General features: G+C 32.2%; 1 protein-coding gene across 1 annotated transcript; it reads right to left on the bottom strand.

Annotated features, from left to right (window-relative positions):
- Nucleotides 1-14613: 14613 nt before the first annotated feature.
- Nucleotides 14614-16560, bottom strand: LOC110703844 (protein SHOOT GRAVITROPISM 5-like). Its single transcript, XM_021881625.1, has 2 exons — nucleotides 15732-16560; nucleotides 14614-14975 (listed from the first exon to the last, which is right to left on the bottom strand). The coding sequence occupies exons 1-2, from the start codon at nucleotides 16247-16249 to the stop codon at nucleotides 14948-14950; spliced, it is 546 nt and encodes a 181-aa protein (XP_021737317.1). The 5' UTR covers nucleotides 16250-16560; the 3' UTR covers nucleotides 14614-14947.
- Nucleotides 16561-16763: the final 203 nt, after the last annotated feature.

The following is a 16763-nucleotide window of genomic DNA, read 5'->3' as shown; positions in this document are numbered from 1 at the left end:
GCTCTGCAGCGGTGCACAACAGTAGCAGTAGTGCTGCGCAACCCTTGCACGGTGCTGCTGTTGCTGCCTTTGCTGACCCTTCCTCTTGCCCCACCTCGCCCTTCCCTCCGAACCACTTGTAGCGGCAGCCGCCGTGGCTGCGCCACCCAGCCGCAGTTGCCGCTGCTAAAAACCCCCTTTTTTTTGAAATTTAATTTAAATTAAACAAAAATATTTTGTAAAATTAAATTAATTTTAATGTGGTCCAATTAATTTCAAAATTAAATCACATTCAATCTTGAAATTAGGGTAATTCATAAAATTAATCTCCAATTTAATTTAACTCTTAAATTAAATAATTTGATCATGAAAAATTCATAATTTATCATGAAATCAAATAGATTAAAATCATTAATTACATAGTAAACGAATTAAATCAAAACCAAAACACAAAATTCATAATTTATGGTTAGGTTTTCGAAATTTTGAAATTAGGGTTTGGAGGTGTTGAAATTTTCGAGTAATCTAGGGCAAAATTCGGATCTCTTCATGGCTATTTTGAGAATTATTAAATCACATTTAATCAATTCCAAGAAGTAAATCACATTTAATATAATAATTGACCCATAATTAAATTATTCTCCCTCCTAATTGAATTAAAATTGTGGACTATCAAAGGATTATAGTAAATATGCGTAAATGCAATAGGCTAACTGATACCACTGTAGGAGATTATAGGTACTACGCAGCGAAAATAAACATGAATCATATTCATAAAGTACCTAATCCCAAGATCTAATGCATAACACATAAAGAACATATAATCGTACCTTTAAAGCGTGATTCCACGTGCGATCGAGCAAGAACAATGGGAGATAAAAAAACCTCACGTGGATTAAACCTCCACTAATGCTAGTTAGTTGTGAATGAACACTTCAATCAACCTTCAATGGAGATTTGAGCCACGAACACACCACAACACCACCCACGCGCCACCCGGGGAGGAGGGCCGTACAGACAGGAAGGAGAGAGAGAGGGCCGAGTAGAGAGAGAGAGAGAGTTAGGGTTTTGGGAAATTGGTTGCTTGTGTGACAATTCACTGTATGTCAATTGTTGTGTCATGCAACCCTAGGCATGATTTATATTTATAGATCATATCTAGAAATAAAACCATGTCAAGTCCAAAAACCATTAGACTCTTCTAACTATCCAAGCCCAATTATCAACATGGTATGTCATAAACTCATGAGATCCAACAATGGGCCTCTAACTTGTTTAACCCAATACTCTTATGTGTGACCTTGTAGGATCCATTCTATAAGTCTTTGAGCCATTAAGCTAGCCCAAAGATCAATTGTCATATCTAGCACCAAACATTGACGACCCTATAGAATGAACTAATTATCTCCATAATCGCTATCCTTGATATATCTAGTAATTGCATTTATAGAAGACATACACATTGAAAAAGTATAAAAGTGTTGGGAAGTGTTCATTTTATAAGGCTAAGGGGCTACTCACGCGCGTACTCCCCTCTAGGAGTGTTCGCGGTTAATTTTATCAAACCGCACAAAACCACACTTCTAAAAAAAACCGCACCGCAAAATGCGGTTTAGTGCGGTGCGGTTTTACTTTATTTTATTAAAATTATAATTATTCTTCTTAAAACAAAACTTTTATTTTGTTTTATAATCATTAATACATAATTTAAATAATGAATTCTTTTTTTTAAAACCTTCAATTAACCAATAGTCAAATATTAGCTCATGTATTTTAGTTCTTTTTATATATTTTTAATAAAAATATTGTATAAAAACCGCAAATCACATTAAAGTGCAGTTTGGTCTAAATATTTTTTGGAAACCGTACCAAACCGCAAACTGCGGTTAGTCATTTTAAAAAACCGCACCATAATTTTCAAACCGCAAAATCGCGGTTTGGTTTGCGATTTGGTGCGGTCTAAATCACACTATATATGTACAACCCTACTCCCCTCATTGCCTTATGGTTTTGAGGGGAAACCTACATGGTCGTATAAAGTGGACATTCGTGGCGGGTGTGGCTTATGCCCGTTTATATATCTTAGTGTAAGAGCCAAATTGGTATCTGTTGTTATCTGGACAAGTATTATGGAGAACTCATATGTGTGGGAGTGTTGACCTCATGAGCATACCCATATGTGAGTGAAAGCGTTGTCCCGCATTAAAAGAGTATAAAAGTGTTAGGAAGTGTATCCCACATTCAAGAAACAAGAAATTTGTGTTCACTTTATAAGGTTAAGGGGCTATTGCCATACGATTTTGAGGTGAAACTCTTTGGTCATATAAAGTGGACATTCAATTCATGACGGGTGTGGCCCAAACCCTTTTATCTTTAATATTTCTTTTTAAAGTTCTAAAGAATTATTAATTGAAAGGCTTAGCTTTATGTATATTTTAAGCAAAAAATCGACTGCTCCCTAGCTTAAGGGACCTAAGGTGGGAATTGGGGAGCGATGTCACCTCTCTAGAGGTGATCATTGGGTGGGTCAAGCCGGGCCGAAGCAAAAAATCAACCCAATTCTTGGGCTGGACCGAGTCGAGCCAAGCTTTGAACTAGATTTTTTGTGCCCAAACCTGCCCAAAATGGTCAGTCCGTGCGGGCTTTTCGGGCCGGTCCAAAAAAAACAACTAAAAATGCATTCCCAAACCCGCTAAAAAATACAAATTTTCGGGCCGAAATTTTTTACCCAAAACCCGCCTAAAATCGATTTGGATCAGACCGGACTAACTTTGATCGATAACCTCTAGCTACACTGCTCTACAAGCTCAATCAAAACCCCACTACTCACTTAACATAAAAAAAAACTTGTTAATTAAAATCAATGACTAACTCACTACAAATCTATTGAATCATAATTCTTTAGAAATTCTGGCCAAAATTGTATGTAAATATGTTAGAGATATGAGATAAAATCAATATCGAAAAATATATGTGCGTGAAAATATGTTAAGATATTTATTTAGTGAATATATCTGTTGGGTTTTTGGTTATCATAATATATTTTTTAGTAGAAAGATTGTTTCCTATCTTATGATCGTAGGTTATTTTTTCTTTTTTTTGAAGGAACTTGATGGTAAGTTTTGTATAAATACTCTACCTATTCTATGATCGTAGGTTTTTTTTTTTTTTTTTTTTTTTTTTTTTTTTTTTTTTTTTGTATTTATACTTGATAGCATAATTTTTTCAATCATTTTCTCATTTAGTTGTTCCTTTCTATGATTAAAAAAAACCCAAGTAAGATCCCGTTCATTTCACCTTATTTTTGCTGAACTGAATTTTTTATTGAAATGAAATTATTTTTTTTGAAATTAAATTATTTTACTGAATTGAAATTAATTTTACTGAACTGAAATTATTATTACTGATTTTCTATTATATTTCTTCTTTAAGTTTACTGATTTTTACTGAACTGATATTAATTTTATTGAATTAAATTATTTTTGTTGAACTAAACTTATTTTTAATAAAATGAATTTATTTTTACTGAACTAATATCATTTTTACTGAATATTATTTTTTTTTAAGGTGAAGAGAATAAGGCTTAAATCTCTTACTCAACTATGGATCATTAATTCTCCTAACTTGACTATTACAGTTTACAAGTGAAGAGATCATTAACAAGCAATCATTTAAGAGAAAAAAAAAAGTGAATTATCGTATAACTAACTACATGAAAATGTAAGACAAAAATAATTTGAGTACTCGTAATTTAATTTGTGTATAGAAGCAGGACAAGACGTATCACATATCACAAAACCTAGATTCATAGAGCCAAGGATCTCATTAATATTGCTTCTGTCTTAATTGAGTACCGACATATATAGTGTAATAATTACATGAAAAAAAAAACATCAACCTCACACGTTAAAGTCGTTCAATTCATAACTCTTTGGTTTCTTGCATTTGATCTTTCGTTTGACGACTCATTGCGATAATTTTCCAAAGTAAAGTTATAATCATTCGTTTCTTTTTGTTTGTTCCATTTAAATCCTTAAATAGAAAACAAAAACTTTAACTATTCATATTTTTTTTGTAAATATGTTAAAGTCATTTAGATGTATAATATAGTTCAAAATTTAAACTATACTTCGTGTATAATTTTTTACTAGTTCCTGGTTGAAGATATCATGCTCAAAATCTACATTGAAAGGTATAAAAAAATGTAAATGGGATAAAAAAAAAAAAAAAAAAAGGAACGAAGTCTAAGGACTAATTAACTATGTCAAAAGCTTAAGTTGAAAGTTAAAGCATAAAATCGGTATATAGACTCTATCATCAAGTAATTACGGTATATAAAGAGATATATTGGGCCATATAATATAAATGTAGGACACATAAATATGTGCAATGCCTTGATTTAGAGGGCGAAATAATAAGCATGCAATAGTTATATATTATGGTGACAAAACCTTAATATTTGTCTTTTGGTATTGTCATCATATGATTGTCTCTTGATGCTACTTGTTGACGAAATTATTGATTTCAGGATTGCCATCTTGGATTTTACCACCATAAGAAATCAGTGAATCATTGATGAAATATATGAAAATTATCACTTCCTTTCGCCAGAGATTATTATTTTTTTATTATTCTTTCAGAATTTTGTTTTACATTGATTTAGTACGGATTACTGTTTTGAGCTAGTATAATTGATACATAACAAAGAAAAAAAATTGATTCGATGAAATAACTTTTTGAGAAATGATACGTTGTAGTAAAATTAAACCAAGTAGAAAATTGATATATATTTAAGAAGAAAAACCAAAAAAAAAAAAATTTTTTTTAAAAAAAAAAAATCAATTGTTTCCTTCTCTTTGCTAGATGCGGAAGATCATAGGTGCAATTCTATCCATGCATCTTTTGCATACAAAAAATTCCTTCTATTGTTTATATTTGTTTGAATAATTTATCATGAGTATCTAGGAAGGGTTTACATGATTATATCTTAATAAGTTTGCATGTAATGAGCTAGTCATGTAACATAATTTGCTCCTTGTAAATGTCGTGACTTAACATAGGCAAACTCTTGATGCAGATTATGAAAGGTCATCATTGATTATAATCACTTACTACCTATGAGATTCTAGGTGTCCCTCATAAGTAAATATGCCGATAAGGACACTAGGCATAGGCCTCCAAAATATTAATAAGAAATAATTGACCTATATTAAGCGAAGATAACACAACCTAAGGGCATGTTCTCATACGTTGAAATTCAGTTCAGTTCAGTTCAGTTCAGCTCCTAAGTTCCTTCTCTTATAAAATATTCAGTTCAGCTCAATTCAGTTCAGTTCAATTCAGCTAAGTTCAGTCAATGAGAAAATGCCCTAATTGATAAGCTATTTGGGTTTGGCGAACCATTCAAAATGAGCTTTAACATGCCCAATTATCTGCCCATCTAGCCTAGTACCCTCCAATCCTACACCCTTGTGGCCGGACCCAATGTTCAAACCTCGACCATCGATCGAGTTAGACTAACCACTCTTATCCTCAGTCATTTTCTAAATATGTGAGAAAAAGATCGTTACATTGTTACTCAATTTGTGTCAGTATAATGAGAAGTGTACTGCTGATAAATTGAATGAAATACATTCATGGGAGTCAAATAATTACATGGACGATAACAGTCGATCAGGGACCAGGCCAGGTCAAACGAGGAACCTTATTTTATACACAAAAAGCAAATGAAACCAAACAAAAATCAAATAACTTCATATTATAACAAGACATTATTTGTTGTACAATTCTCTGTACATAAAATGTGTTATGCAGGTTTGTATTTAAGTTGCTTAACTTTTAGCTCTATCTTTCTATCACAAAAGCTAAACATCTCCACTACCCATGTTTCTCTCCTCTACAAAAATTAAAAAAAAAAAAATTAAAAAAATAATTAAAAGTTAATAGCTTTTTTTATGATCAACCAAAAAACCATTTATGGAGAGACAAATTTTGGATAGGATTATATGACACCACTAAGAAGAACCACCCTACTTAACAAAAAGAGTTTCCTTTTCCCAATATTTATAATTGTCCTTTTGATAAGAATAAATATATATTATTTTAAAAGGAATAATTATTGGTGTGTTTGTGAGCAATTTTGATCCAAAAAGGTTACTTATTTTATCAACATAGAAGTGTTTGTGTAACTTGTTCTCCATGAGGACCATGACTAACAAAATTATGTCGATTCTTTTGTTTATAGATTATTTTATGAGAAGGTATTGTGTCAGTCTTGACTGACAAAACATTTCGTCGGTCTGGACTGACAAAATGCGGATTTTTGATTTCCTCAATAGGCGGGATGATATCTTCTATTAGCTGGATGATATCTTCTAATATATAACTAGATGATTTCCTTTATTGGCTACATGATATCTTTTATTGGTTGGATGATATTCTCTATTGGCTAAATGATATCCTCTTTGGATATATACTATCCTTTATTGGCTGGATGATATTTCTACTGGTTGAATGATATCCTTTATTGGGTATATGTAGGGGCGGACCTTTGCTATGGCAGGTTGGGGCCCGGCACCCCTTAATTTTTCTAAGTTGATAGTTATAATTAATATAATGTCTTATAATTACATTTAAAAAGTTATGACATGGTGGTTAATATTGTTATTTTTGAGCAAAACGTTGGAGGATCAAACCTTGCCCCCCCCCCCCCAAACTTTTGGACCAAGATCCATCATTGGCTATATGATATCCTTTATTGGCTGAATGATATTTCTACAAGTTGGATGAGATTCTCTATTGGCTGGATAATATCCTCTATTATTAGCTTTATGATATCATATAACCAATAGAAGATATCATCCAGCCATGATATATATCATATAGCCAACAGAGGATATCATCCAGTCAGTAAAGGATATCATAGACATAATCATAAATGATATTATATAAACAATAAAGGATATCATCCAACCATGATATTTTATAACCAATAGAGGATATTATCTAGCCAATGGATAATATGTATAACAATGGTGGAACCTCAATTGAAATTCTCATACTAATTTAAAGGTAATGGGTATACCATAACTTGCGCATTTCTCAACCAAAATACATGCATATATGATCAAAATGATCACAATTCAACATACAATCATGTGGGACAATCAATTTCAACAATTATACATCACATAAGAAAACCCCAATTCGATTTTTTGGGCTTTTTCGAAAAATTTGAGAATCTCAAGCTTTCTCTCTCTTCCGCCATGGATGACCTCGCTCCTCTCCTTCGCTATTACCACCACCAATTTTCATCGGGTTGAAACTTGTTCTTCATCGCAAGATGATGACGATGATCCGATACGTTCTCAAATCTACTGACTAAAAATTGGATGCGACTTCCAATACTTTATGTTCTTTCACGCACTAATATCATTACAATTAGATTGAATTGAAATATAATTAAGCTCTTCTTTTTAAGTCGACATATTTAAAATGTCAGGTTTGTCAAAGCATAAATTTAACTATCAATATCTCAACTTCTCAATAAGTAAAACTTATTGTTAAGAATAGAAAGTGTGTGAAAAACTGAACAATGTAAAATTAAAAATAGTTTAACTGGGAAAAAATGTGAGAAAGGATGTAATTTTTGGTGGTGTTAAAAGAATAACAAGTTAGTATGTATCATAGTGTCTGGTAGACAGGTATCTATGGTAAAGTTAGCTTGTGTATACAATTCTGCTTTGTTATTAACAGCATAACATTTCAATAGTATACAATATTCTAATACTTAACTTCAATAACATTTCGTGGAATATAATTAAATAAAAACATAATGATATGAGCTCTTGTTAAATTCAGTTCAATGCCCATTTTCTTAAAATCTAACAAATTATTACAAATGCATAATCAAAGATATAAACGGCTAAAGTTATACATTGACACATGTAAAAGCATTGTATGTGATGAAAAAAAATGAAGTATCATTCAGGAATCTAGAGTAAAGGATAGCTAGGGGGTATATAATGTGCACCATATATATATGTTGGTGATAAGAGTTGTAGTATATATTTGTATTTATTTATATATTGTTTTCTAGGGAAAAGAGGGTTGGTCTCTCTCAATAATAATAATAGTAGTAGAAGTAAGATTACATTGATTTGATCCTTCAAATGGGTCATGCCATAAGGTAGAGGGGGCAATAAATCGTGAAAGTTTCGGAAATTAGGTATTTTGAAAGCTACCCTTTATTTTGCTGCATGACAGCGATGCTAAAGTATGGCCTTACTACGAGCACAACCTCCTTTTCTTTTGGGCATTCTCTGCTTTCAGTTGGATATTTTTCATCTGGCTAATTGCTACTGTTTGTTATCCCAAAGTGATCGGGGTCCGATATTATATTTATATATGTTGAACCATGCTAAGGGAGTAAGGGACTCTACCTTGTAAATTCATTAAATAGAAACCGCTTGTGGATTATCAATAAGTATATCGTCTTTATTTAACATTATGTTTGGATAAAGAGAAATGGAGAAAAAGAAGAGAATATAAAAGAAATGATGAAACATTTTTTGTTTGGATATCTAATGTAAGGAGGGAAGGAAAAGGATCCATTTTCCTCCCCCTTTAAATAAATCAAATCCTTCTCTATTGTTGGAGAAATTTGAAAGGAAAATTAAAGGTCACTTTCTCTTTTCCCTCACCTCCCTTTTTCTTCACTATTGTTATCCAAACATAGTGTAAAAGTCTCAAATTGTTTGTTAGATCAGATAGATCAGGTTTGTTTTAGGTCAGTTTCATACCACTCATTTTCAATTAATGAATAAATTAATTGGTTTGGGGTTTAGGTTGTCATTATTAGCTCGGTTTAGAAGAGGCTTACAACATAGGCTCTGATGGCACATCAAAATTTTAGAGAAGATGAAATGCATTTGGCAGCCCAAATAAGGAAGATCAAAGTTCCGTCAACTTACAAGTACAAATGAGATTGTATAATAAAATCAATTGGTGATAATGAAATTAATTTCTATATATATCTTTGAAAGGTGGTGGTTTTTCTCTTCTTTCTCTAGTGTGAGACAACTCACATGTGGATCGGACAGATGGAAAATAAATTATCTTCGACAAATTACACTGATAGCGAAATTAATTAGCATTAGTAATTTAATTAGTTAGGGACCGAGAGGAGTTGTACTTTAAACAAAATATCCTCAATGGGTTGTTTTCTAAAGAAACACCCACCCTACTCAATAAAGGCAATTTAGTTAAGGATCAAGAGAGTAGTACATAGTTCATGAACTTGATAAAAGATGAATTTATATATGTACTAAGGCCATCAATATAGCAAGCTAAGCTAAGCTTAATGATGGCCAAAAAGGAGAATTAAGAAAAACAAGACCATAGCAAATTACACTTCATGACTCATGATGAGTATAGCTTATTTCCAAGCTAAGCTTGACTTAATAGAAAAGGGAGCAGCTTCCAACGGTTAGGGTGTCAACTATTCATTAGGGGAATTTTATTTGAAAAGGAGATTCCCTTATTCTACCTCAACTCCCAAAGTGTTTAGCTTAGCTACCCCACATTATATTGATGTATTAACGATTCAGCTCCAGTAATATCCGTATAAAGTAGATTTTTTGTTTTTTTAATACTTGCAACATTTTTCTAAAATGAAAATGTCACAATACTTGCAACGTACTATAATTGAAAAGTTATTTTGGAGAAAAGTTGTACTATTTTCCTTATTTAAAGCACACGTCCCACTAAATTATAATCCTAACAATCTCTTACCTATTTTTAAAGTGTATTACATCATGTGAACCCCACTTTTTTTTTTAAATACCATAAAAAATGTACTATGTTACAACTATTAAAAATTGGAGGAAATATATGATTGATCACTAGTACAAGATAACCAAATACCCATGCATGTATGATATAATACAGGTGAGAAAATAATAATACATGGGTATGTGACAAAGACAAAGAATCAAAGATTATTAGATATTACTAGAACAATTTGTCTTAAGCTAGTGATTGAAATGAAAGCCAATGAATGTCGTCTTTGTCATTTACTATTGACCATTTCTGGTGTGAGATATTCCGTGCCAACAGTTATAGTTGTGATTTGACAGGACTCGAAGTTTCAAGACCAATCTGTTTCCTCCAACCCCTAGCCTTATTAGTTTGTCACTGACATTTTCACTAATTTATTACGTATAACTTTTCCATCTCCGCCATGCAATACATGGAGTACACAATGTCCTCCCTCTTATTTTTTACCCTTTTATCCAATCCAATGCAACTTGAAAATGTGTGAATTCTATTGTGGTAAAAGGAGACAAATCTATATTAAAACGGGCGAATAAATTTATTTTACTGAAGAGTATATACCTTTCGCATTTATGATGGATATCAACAACCTAAAATAAGTTATTACTAATACTAACATTATATTGCGAGTAAAACTAAAAATATTTATGTCAATAAAATAACTTGACAAAAATAGATCGCTCCACTCTTGAATATCGTTATATACATTCGATCAGGTGCAAGTTACATCAAAGGCTATTTTTTGTTCGTGTAGTATTGTTGCTCATTAAAATCTTAAAATGAATGGGAAAAAAAAAAATCAAACAAGCAAATATTACCGTTGGTTACACCTTTCTACCTCTATGTGCACTTGAGTGTATGTAAAAGATTCCGCTCCACTTCCTCGTTCCCTCTTCTTTCTTTCCCTCTTATGCTATTATTCACTTGCTATCCAACTTGGATCGTGAACAGGGTTAAAGAGAAAATATATAACGGGACGATTTAAAAATGGTAGGGGTAGGGACAATTTTAAAATGGTAGGGGTATGTGAAAGAACTAATCCTTTCTTAGATTCTTACACGATTTTTGGCTAACCCACTCTTGGCCAATTAACTACAACCACCATTAGCTAGCTTAAGCACCCCAATCACAAACGATACCGTTGCCCGACTAGCTTAGCTACCAGGCCTACCCCTACGTACCGTCATCCTTTATATGGCACAACTAACACTATTGTACTAACACCAACAAATCGGCCAGTCCTTACCGCCATCATCCTCGCGACCTCGGCCACCGCACCATCACCATCACCATCACCCCCAGCTACTTCATGTATACCAACACCAATCTCACAGCCCAGGCAATAATAACTAACATAAACAGAATGTCAGTACAAAATATAAACAGCAAAGGATGTATGAAATAAATAAAGTTAAAAGAATTTACTACGAGTACGTATATAAACTCTTTAATTTTCATAACCAAAACAAATGTAATACTATTAACATACATCCACATTTTGTCTTTTGTTCTGCTCTATATAAAATGCAGATCTTAAGGACCATTGCTTATTAACTATTAAGTACCTTACAATTCTCATACTTTAATCATGTCATGTGTGCCAATTCTTCAAAACCAGCGTTATTTTGGATTATTTTTCTGGTTTCATTAATATCAAGTGAATATCTTAGGTTTACAAAGTACCTATTTCTTCTATGGAATTGTAATGTCTCAAGCAGTCAAGTGAGAAAATTATTAACTGACGCATCAAAACTTGTTGTCCGATCGCGAGCTCAGGAACAAAGCTTATTCTTAGCTATGTGATTTAAATTTATAAGCTCATTGTGAAAGTACAGTTTTGTGATTTAGGTTTTGTGTTTGATGGAGGTGTGTGGAATATAAAAAACGAAACATAGATCATATATATATGCGATGAATAAGAGGGTAAAGAAGAAGAATAATAATGCATATATGTAGTCTAGTCAACATGTATTACTTTATGAGACAGGAAATATTATTTTAGAGGATAGAGATATATAATAGGCTCGATCTTTTATAAGTTAAGTCACATCTTACTATCTTAGCTTGAATGAACTTTTATTGGCGACTTTGTGCATGCACTTCATTTTTTTACATTATGATTCTTTTAGGAAAACCCTAATTTATTTGAAAATTTTAAGGTACAGTCGCCTGTACCTAGCAAGTTACAAGCAAAAAACGCGAAAAGAACATGTAACAGTTTTTTAAAGAACATAAAACTGTTTTGTAAAGAACATAAAACTATTTTGTAAAGAACATATAACTGTTTTGTAAAGACCATCCAATTTTATGTTTTTTTTATACATCTAAAGAACATCCCTAATATTTATAAAGAACATGAAAATATTATGTAATGAACATGATTTATGTATATTCACCATAATTTAAAAAAAAAAATAAAAAAATAAAGAACATTTCACAATAAGTAATTAACATTATATCACAAATAAAAGTACATTACACTGACAATTAAAGAACATGAACATATGTTCTTTTCATTCTTTTTTAATATAAATATGTTCTTTTTACTTTAGATATGTGTTCATTACTTTTTAATAGTATGTTCTTTTCATTACAACAGTATGTTCTTTACATGTGTGTAATATGTTCTTTTCGCGAAACGACTGTACGATGCAAGGTACCAACGCCTGTAGGAACCACACATCGTAATTTATTCAATTTACAAGTGGTAACACAAAAATTGTCACAAGCAACGATATATATAGGCACGACAAATACAAGTTTATCTGCCACATAAACAATTTTTTGTTAATTTGGTGACATTTCTGTAAATATATTAAAAAAAACATGGTCATTTATTTAGTATTTTTGGTGAGCTGTCCAATTACTGTTCACAACTTGCATTTCTGTTTGGTGAGGAAATTACACATGTACTCCTCAACTAGTACATTAGAAGACGCATGTACCCCTTCACTTGTACTTGAAAAGACAATTCTACCATCAGATAAACAAATTTTGTTTATGTGGGGAATTAACTGGACACAACTCATATAGGCATGTCACACAAACGCGAAACCGAAACATGATAAGTTAATTTAGGGGGATTATTATCTGATCTACCCAACAACCCAAGGGTTCATTTTGTGGATAGTCTCTATTGAATGAGAAGGTCTTTAATAATAATATACCTCGTTATGTCCATCGCATGGCACTTCATTTGTAAATCCAAAATGCTAGTGGTTTTGTTATGAGAAATGACGAGCTACTCAATGGAGTCTATGTTAATTAGTGCAATGAGCTTGAAGATGTTGCGAGCAATATACAATCAAGACAAGATTGTAATTGTACTTGATGATTACCTTGAGAATGCTACCCACTTTTTTTTGGTTGACGCGGTACGTACGGTGTCGTGGCAACCTGGTTCTTGTTAGAGCTGATTATGCCTTGAAACCTAAATAAATGATGCAACACAAGGGCCTTGCCTACTTCAAATTTTTAAGAGAGTAATGTATACACTTATAAAATTTCTTGATTCAAACCTAACTTAATTTTGTAATCTCTATTCCCGGATCGAGATCAAATAAACCATATTCTTATTTGCTTGGGATGTAACTAGGTTATGTTCTGTTTACCTTATTTCCACTTATTTCAGGGTTAATAAGTTCAGATAAGGGTTAATAAATTGAGATAAGTTCAAATAAGATAAGTTAAGGAAAAATAAGTTTAGATAAGTTGTGATAAGGGTTAATTAGGGATTTAGGGCTGCCAATTTTAATTTATAACTAAAATAAATTCTAATAAGGGTTAATAAGTTCAGATAAGTAAAAATCAAGTGAATAAAATACACCAACATATTATTCATGACCTACGTTTCTTTTTATCCTAATTTTTAGAAATTTTATAATCCTTTTTAGATCTGTTACATCATTTTTATTACCACCTTCATTACGTATTATTTGCAATGATTAGACATTTTTCCTATCTACTTTATGTCAAATCGTTGCAAATAATATATAACGGAGGTAGTATGTTATTATCGCGTTTTATGTCCGGTAGGCACTAGACTAGGCCATCCCATTTTCAAGCCTAGGAGTAGGAGATAGGATTGACATTCAAAACTAAAAGTTGATCCTCATCAATAATCCTTTTAATCCTCATGTTTTTGTTACCGTACTTGGGGAAGGGGTGGGGGTAATAAAGATTAGGGGTGAAAATGACAATTTTATAACCCATTGATTCTAGAACCAAAAGTAAAAGAAGTTAGTAAGGGATATTCACAACTTTATTATTTTATTCACAATTTATTCATATTGTGTACCATACTACCATGCAATAATGAAATTGAAATCATCCCAATCCTCTTCCTTCTTCTCATTGTCTAATCCTCAAATTGTCAATACTACAAAAAATTCCTCATAATTTATATGGGAATTTCTTTATTACAATATCACCTTTTATACAATTATGGTGCAAATGAATTTAATATTCTCCAAGTTTAAAGACTTATTAAGGCTCACATAAGGAGTATATATGAAATATGTCTTGTATGTTTTGAAATTTTCATCACTTCTTCTCCCAAAAGGCTATATATACTGCATATTTACTATTTAGTTATTGTTCTTTTTTAAATTTATTTCTATAACATTTCATTTGGTGTAGATGATTATTTGAAAACCATCTCAAATATGATTACATGTTTTTATTTACCATCTTGTTTCAACCCTCGTTAAAAATAGATGACATGGAAAAAAAAACGAAAAGATAAATAGATATTATACAAGTATATGATCAATAAATAACTTTTTGTAAAATAAGACTTGCTTTTCCACACAATTTGTCATTGATATGTCATGACTTAATTATTTTTGTCAAAAAATCACTTTTTAATTCACTTCTTTGTCAACTTTAAGGATTATTCATTCCTTTATTGAATAAATTCTCTAAATGCTTTGAACTACATACACAATTGTGGCATTGTTAAGAAAAAAATAACATATGCAATTAAGACATGATCTTGTGCATGGGGTAGCAATTTCTAATGGAGAATCATCAAAATATTGGGTCAACATGCGTTGCCAAACTATTGTCGTTGATCTTCTCTTGAGACTTTTTAAGGCTAAACAAGCTTTTCTTGTAAAAGTTTGCATTCGTAATCTTAACCCATCTCGTAAAAGCTTGGAGGACTGCAAGAACAAGAAAAGATAATTTATTAAATGTTTCGTCATCTTCTCCCTCAGCCTATATATCGAATTAATTACGGAGTATCACATTATTAGTTCAAGTTACACACTCAGAATCACTATTAGTTCTGGATGGTGAGAATGTTTACTTAGATTGTTGCTAGCTAAGTTTGATCAAAATACATCATGTCATGTTGAAGTAAAGATTTTACTAAATTAGAAGAAAGTTAGAACATTTCACTAAACAAATGTGAAAATTTGGAGATCCATAATTACTACATTTATTAAAATATTGATTAATGAAACAAGCCTATAATTCCTAGAGGTTAGAAAGAAACACAGCACACAAGCATAATTATTTTTCCAATCAATAATAAAGTCTTAAAACATTATTATCTATCCACTTTTTACATATTTGTAAATCTAAAGTCAGTTTATATCACCTTTAACATCCCATCCATACATATACATTCATACATAAAATATGTATAATTAAATTTGGCATCACCAAATTCAAATTTTAAATCATTATTGAACATAATTGCACCAACCAGTAACAAAATTAAAAAAAGAAATTTTCTACTGGTAGCTAGCTTAAATTTTTCTAACCCATCACCACATATTATATGAAATAATAGAAATATATGTAAATGAATTAAATCATGGTACACATATATTATTATGCCACATTAATGAAAAATAAAAAAACTACTAATACTAATGATAATTAATAATTAATAATACTAATTAGGACGGAACCTTTGCCTGCAGGTGTGGCAAGTGATCTCGCCCATGCAAGTAGTAGCCGTATCCCTAAGTCTTTCCGCCTTACAAACTTCTTCTCTAGCCTTATCCCACATGGCTCGAGCTCGAGCGAACTCGGAGTGAGCTAACTCTATCTCTCTCCGAGTTAGCTCTCTAACTCGCTCAGCGTATGCCTTCTCAATGGCAGCCAGCCGTATTTGCTCGGCCGCCTGCCACTTGAGCGCGTCGATACAGCCGTAATCGGCTGCCTCGGCTGGCTCTAGGCTTATTGAGAGTTTCAAGTCTAGGGAGGGCCCACTCTGGGCACTCCCATGACCATGATGATGATGATGATCAATATCGTCATCACCACCGTTGTCGATGGAGTAAGGCGGCCGGTACAAAGGCGGCCGCGATCGATTACAGTGGTGATGGAACCAAGGGAGAGCACGTGAGGAGGATGAGGGAGCGGGATGAGGAGGTGGGGGTGGCAGAAGTTGGAGCTCTTTTTGATGATCTAACTCTTTTTCCATGTGGGGAGGGACGAAGATTTTTATTTCTTCTTTATTTCTTCTTTTTACTTTTTTAACAAGGACAAAGAAAAAGGAGGGAAGAAGAGAAGGTTTTTATTTATTTTTGGTCTAGTTCATATTCCTAGTTAAGGGGTGTTAGAAATGACCTCTATATATAAAAACTTTGGCAAAGCATGGTGTATTAAATTACGTAAATACCCTTTTTTGGTTGCCTTCTAACTACAATGATAGCTTAAGGTACTTGACCAACTCTCATCAAATAATGTAAGTGTAGGCAGGAATCTAGGGGAGTTCTCTTCCTCTAGTAGTACTATACGTACTCCTACGGATGAAACTTGTGGGTTAGGTTATTTTGGGTGTTTTGAATCATTTCTAATACATACTCATTAAGATGATAGATTCAATTTGAATTGAGGAAGTTTGGAATATATCAAAAGAGTTATAGGATTCCAAAATGAGCTATTGTTATATTACAATTACATTCAAATTTGATTGCTCGATTGAGTCATTAAAA

Source organism: Chenopodium quinoa, unplaced genomic scaffold, assembly GCF_001683475.1.
Source record: "Chenopodium quinoa cultivar QQ74 unplaced genomic scaffold, ASM168347v1, whole genome shotgun sequence".
NCBI lineage: Eukaryota > Viridiplantae > Streptophyta > Magnoliopsida > Caryophyllales > Amaranthaceae > Chenopodium > Chenopodium quinoa.
This window is presented reverse-complemented; position numbering and strand designations above follow the sequence as displayed.

What these genes read in the sequence shown, in the direction of transcription:
- LOC110703844 (XM_021881625.1), bottom strand. Translation starts at nt 16,249, where the DNA reads ATGGAAAAAGAGTTAGATCATCAAAAAGAGCTCCAACTTCTGCCACCC. An exon ending in TGCCACACCTGCAGGCAAAG is followed by an intron (nt 14,976 to 15,731) that starts GTTCCGTCCTAA and finishes TTGTTCTTGCAG; the next exon opens with TCCTCCAAGCTTTTACGAGA.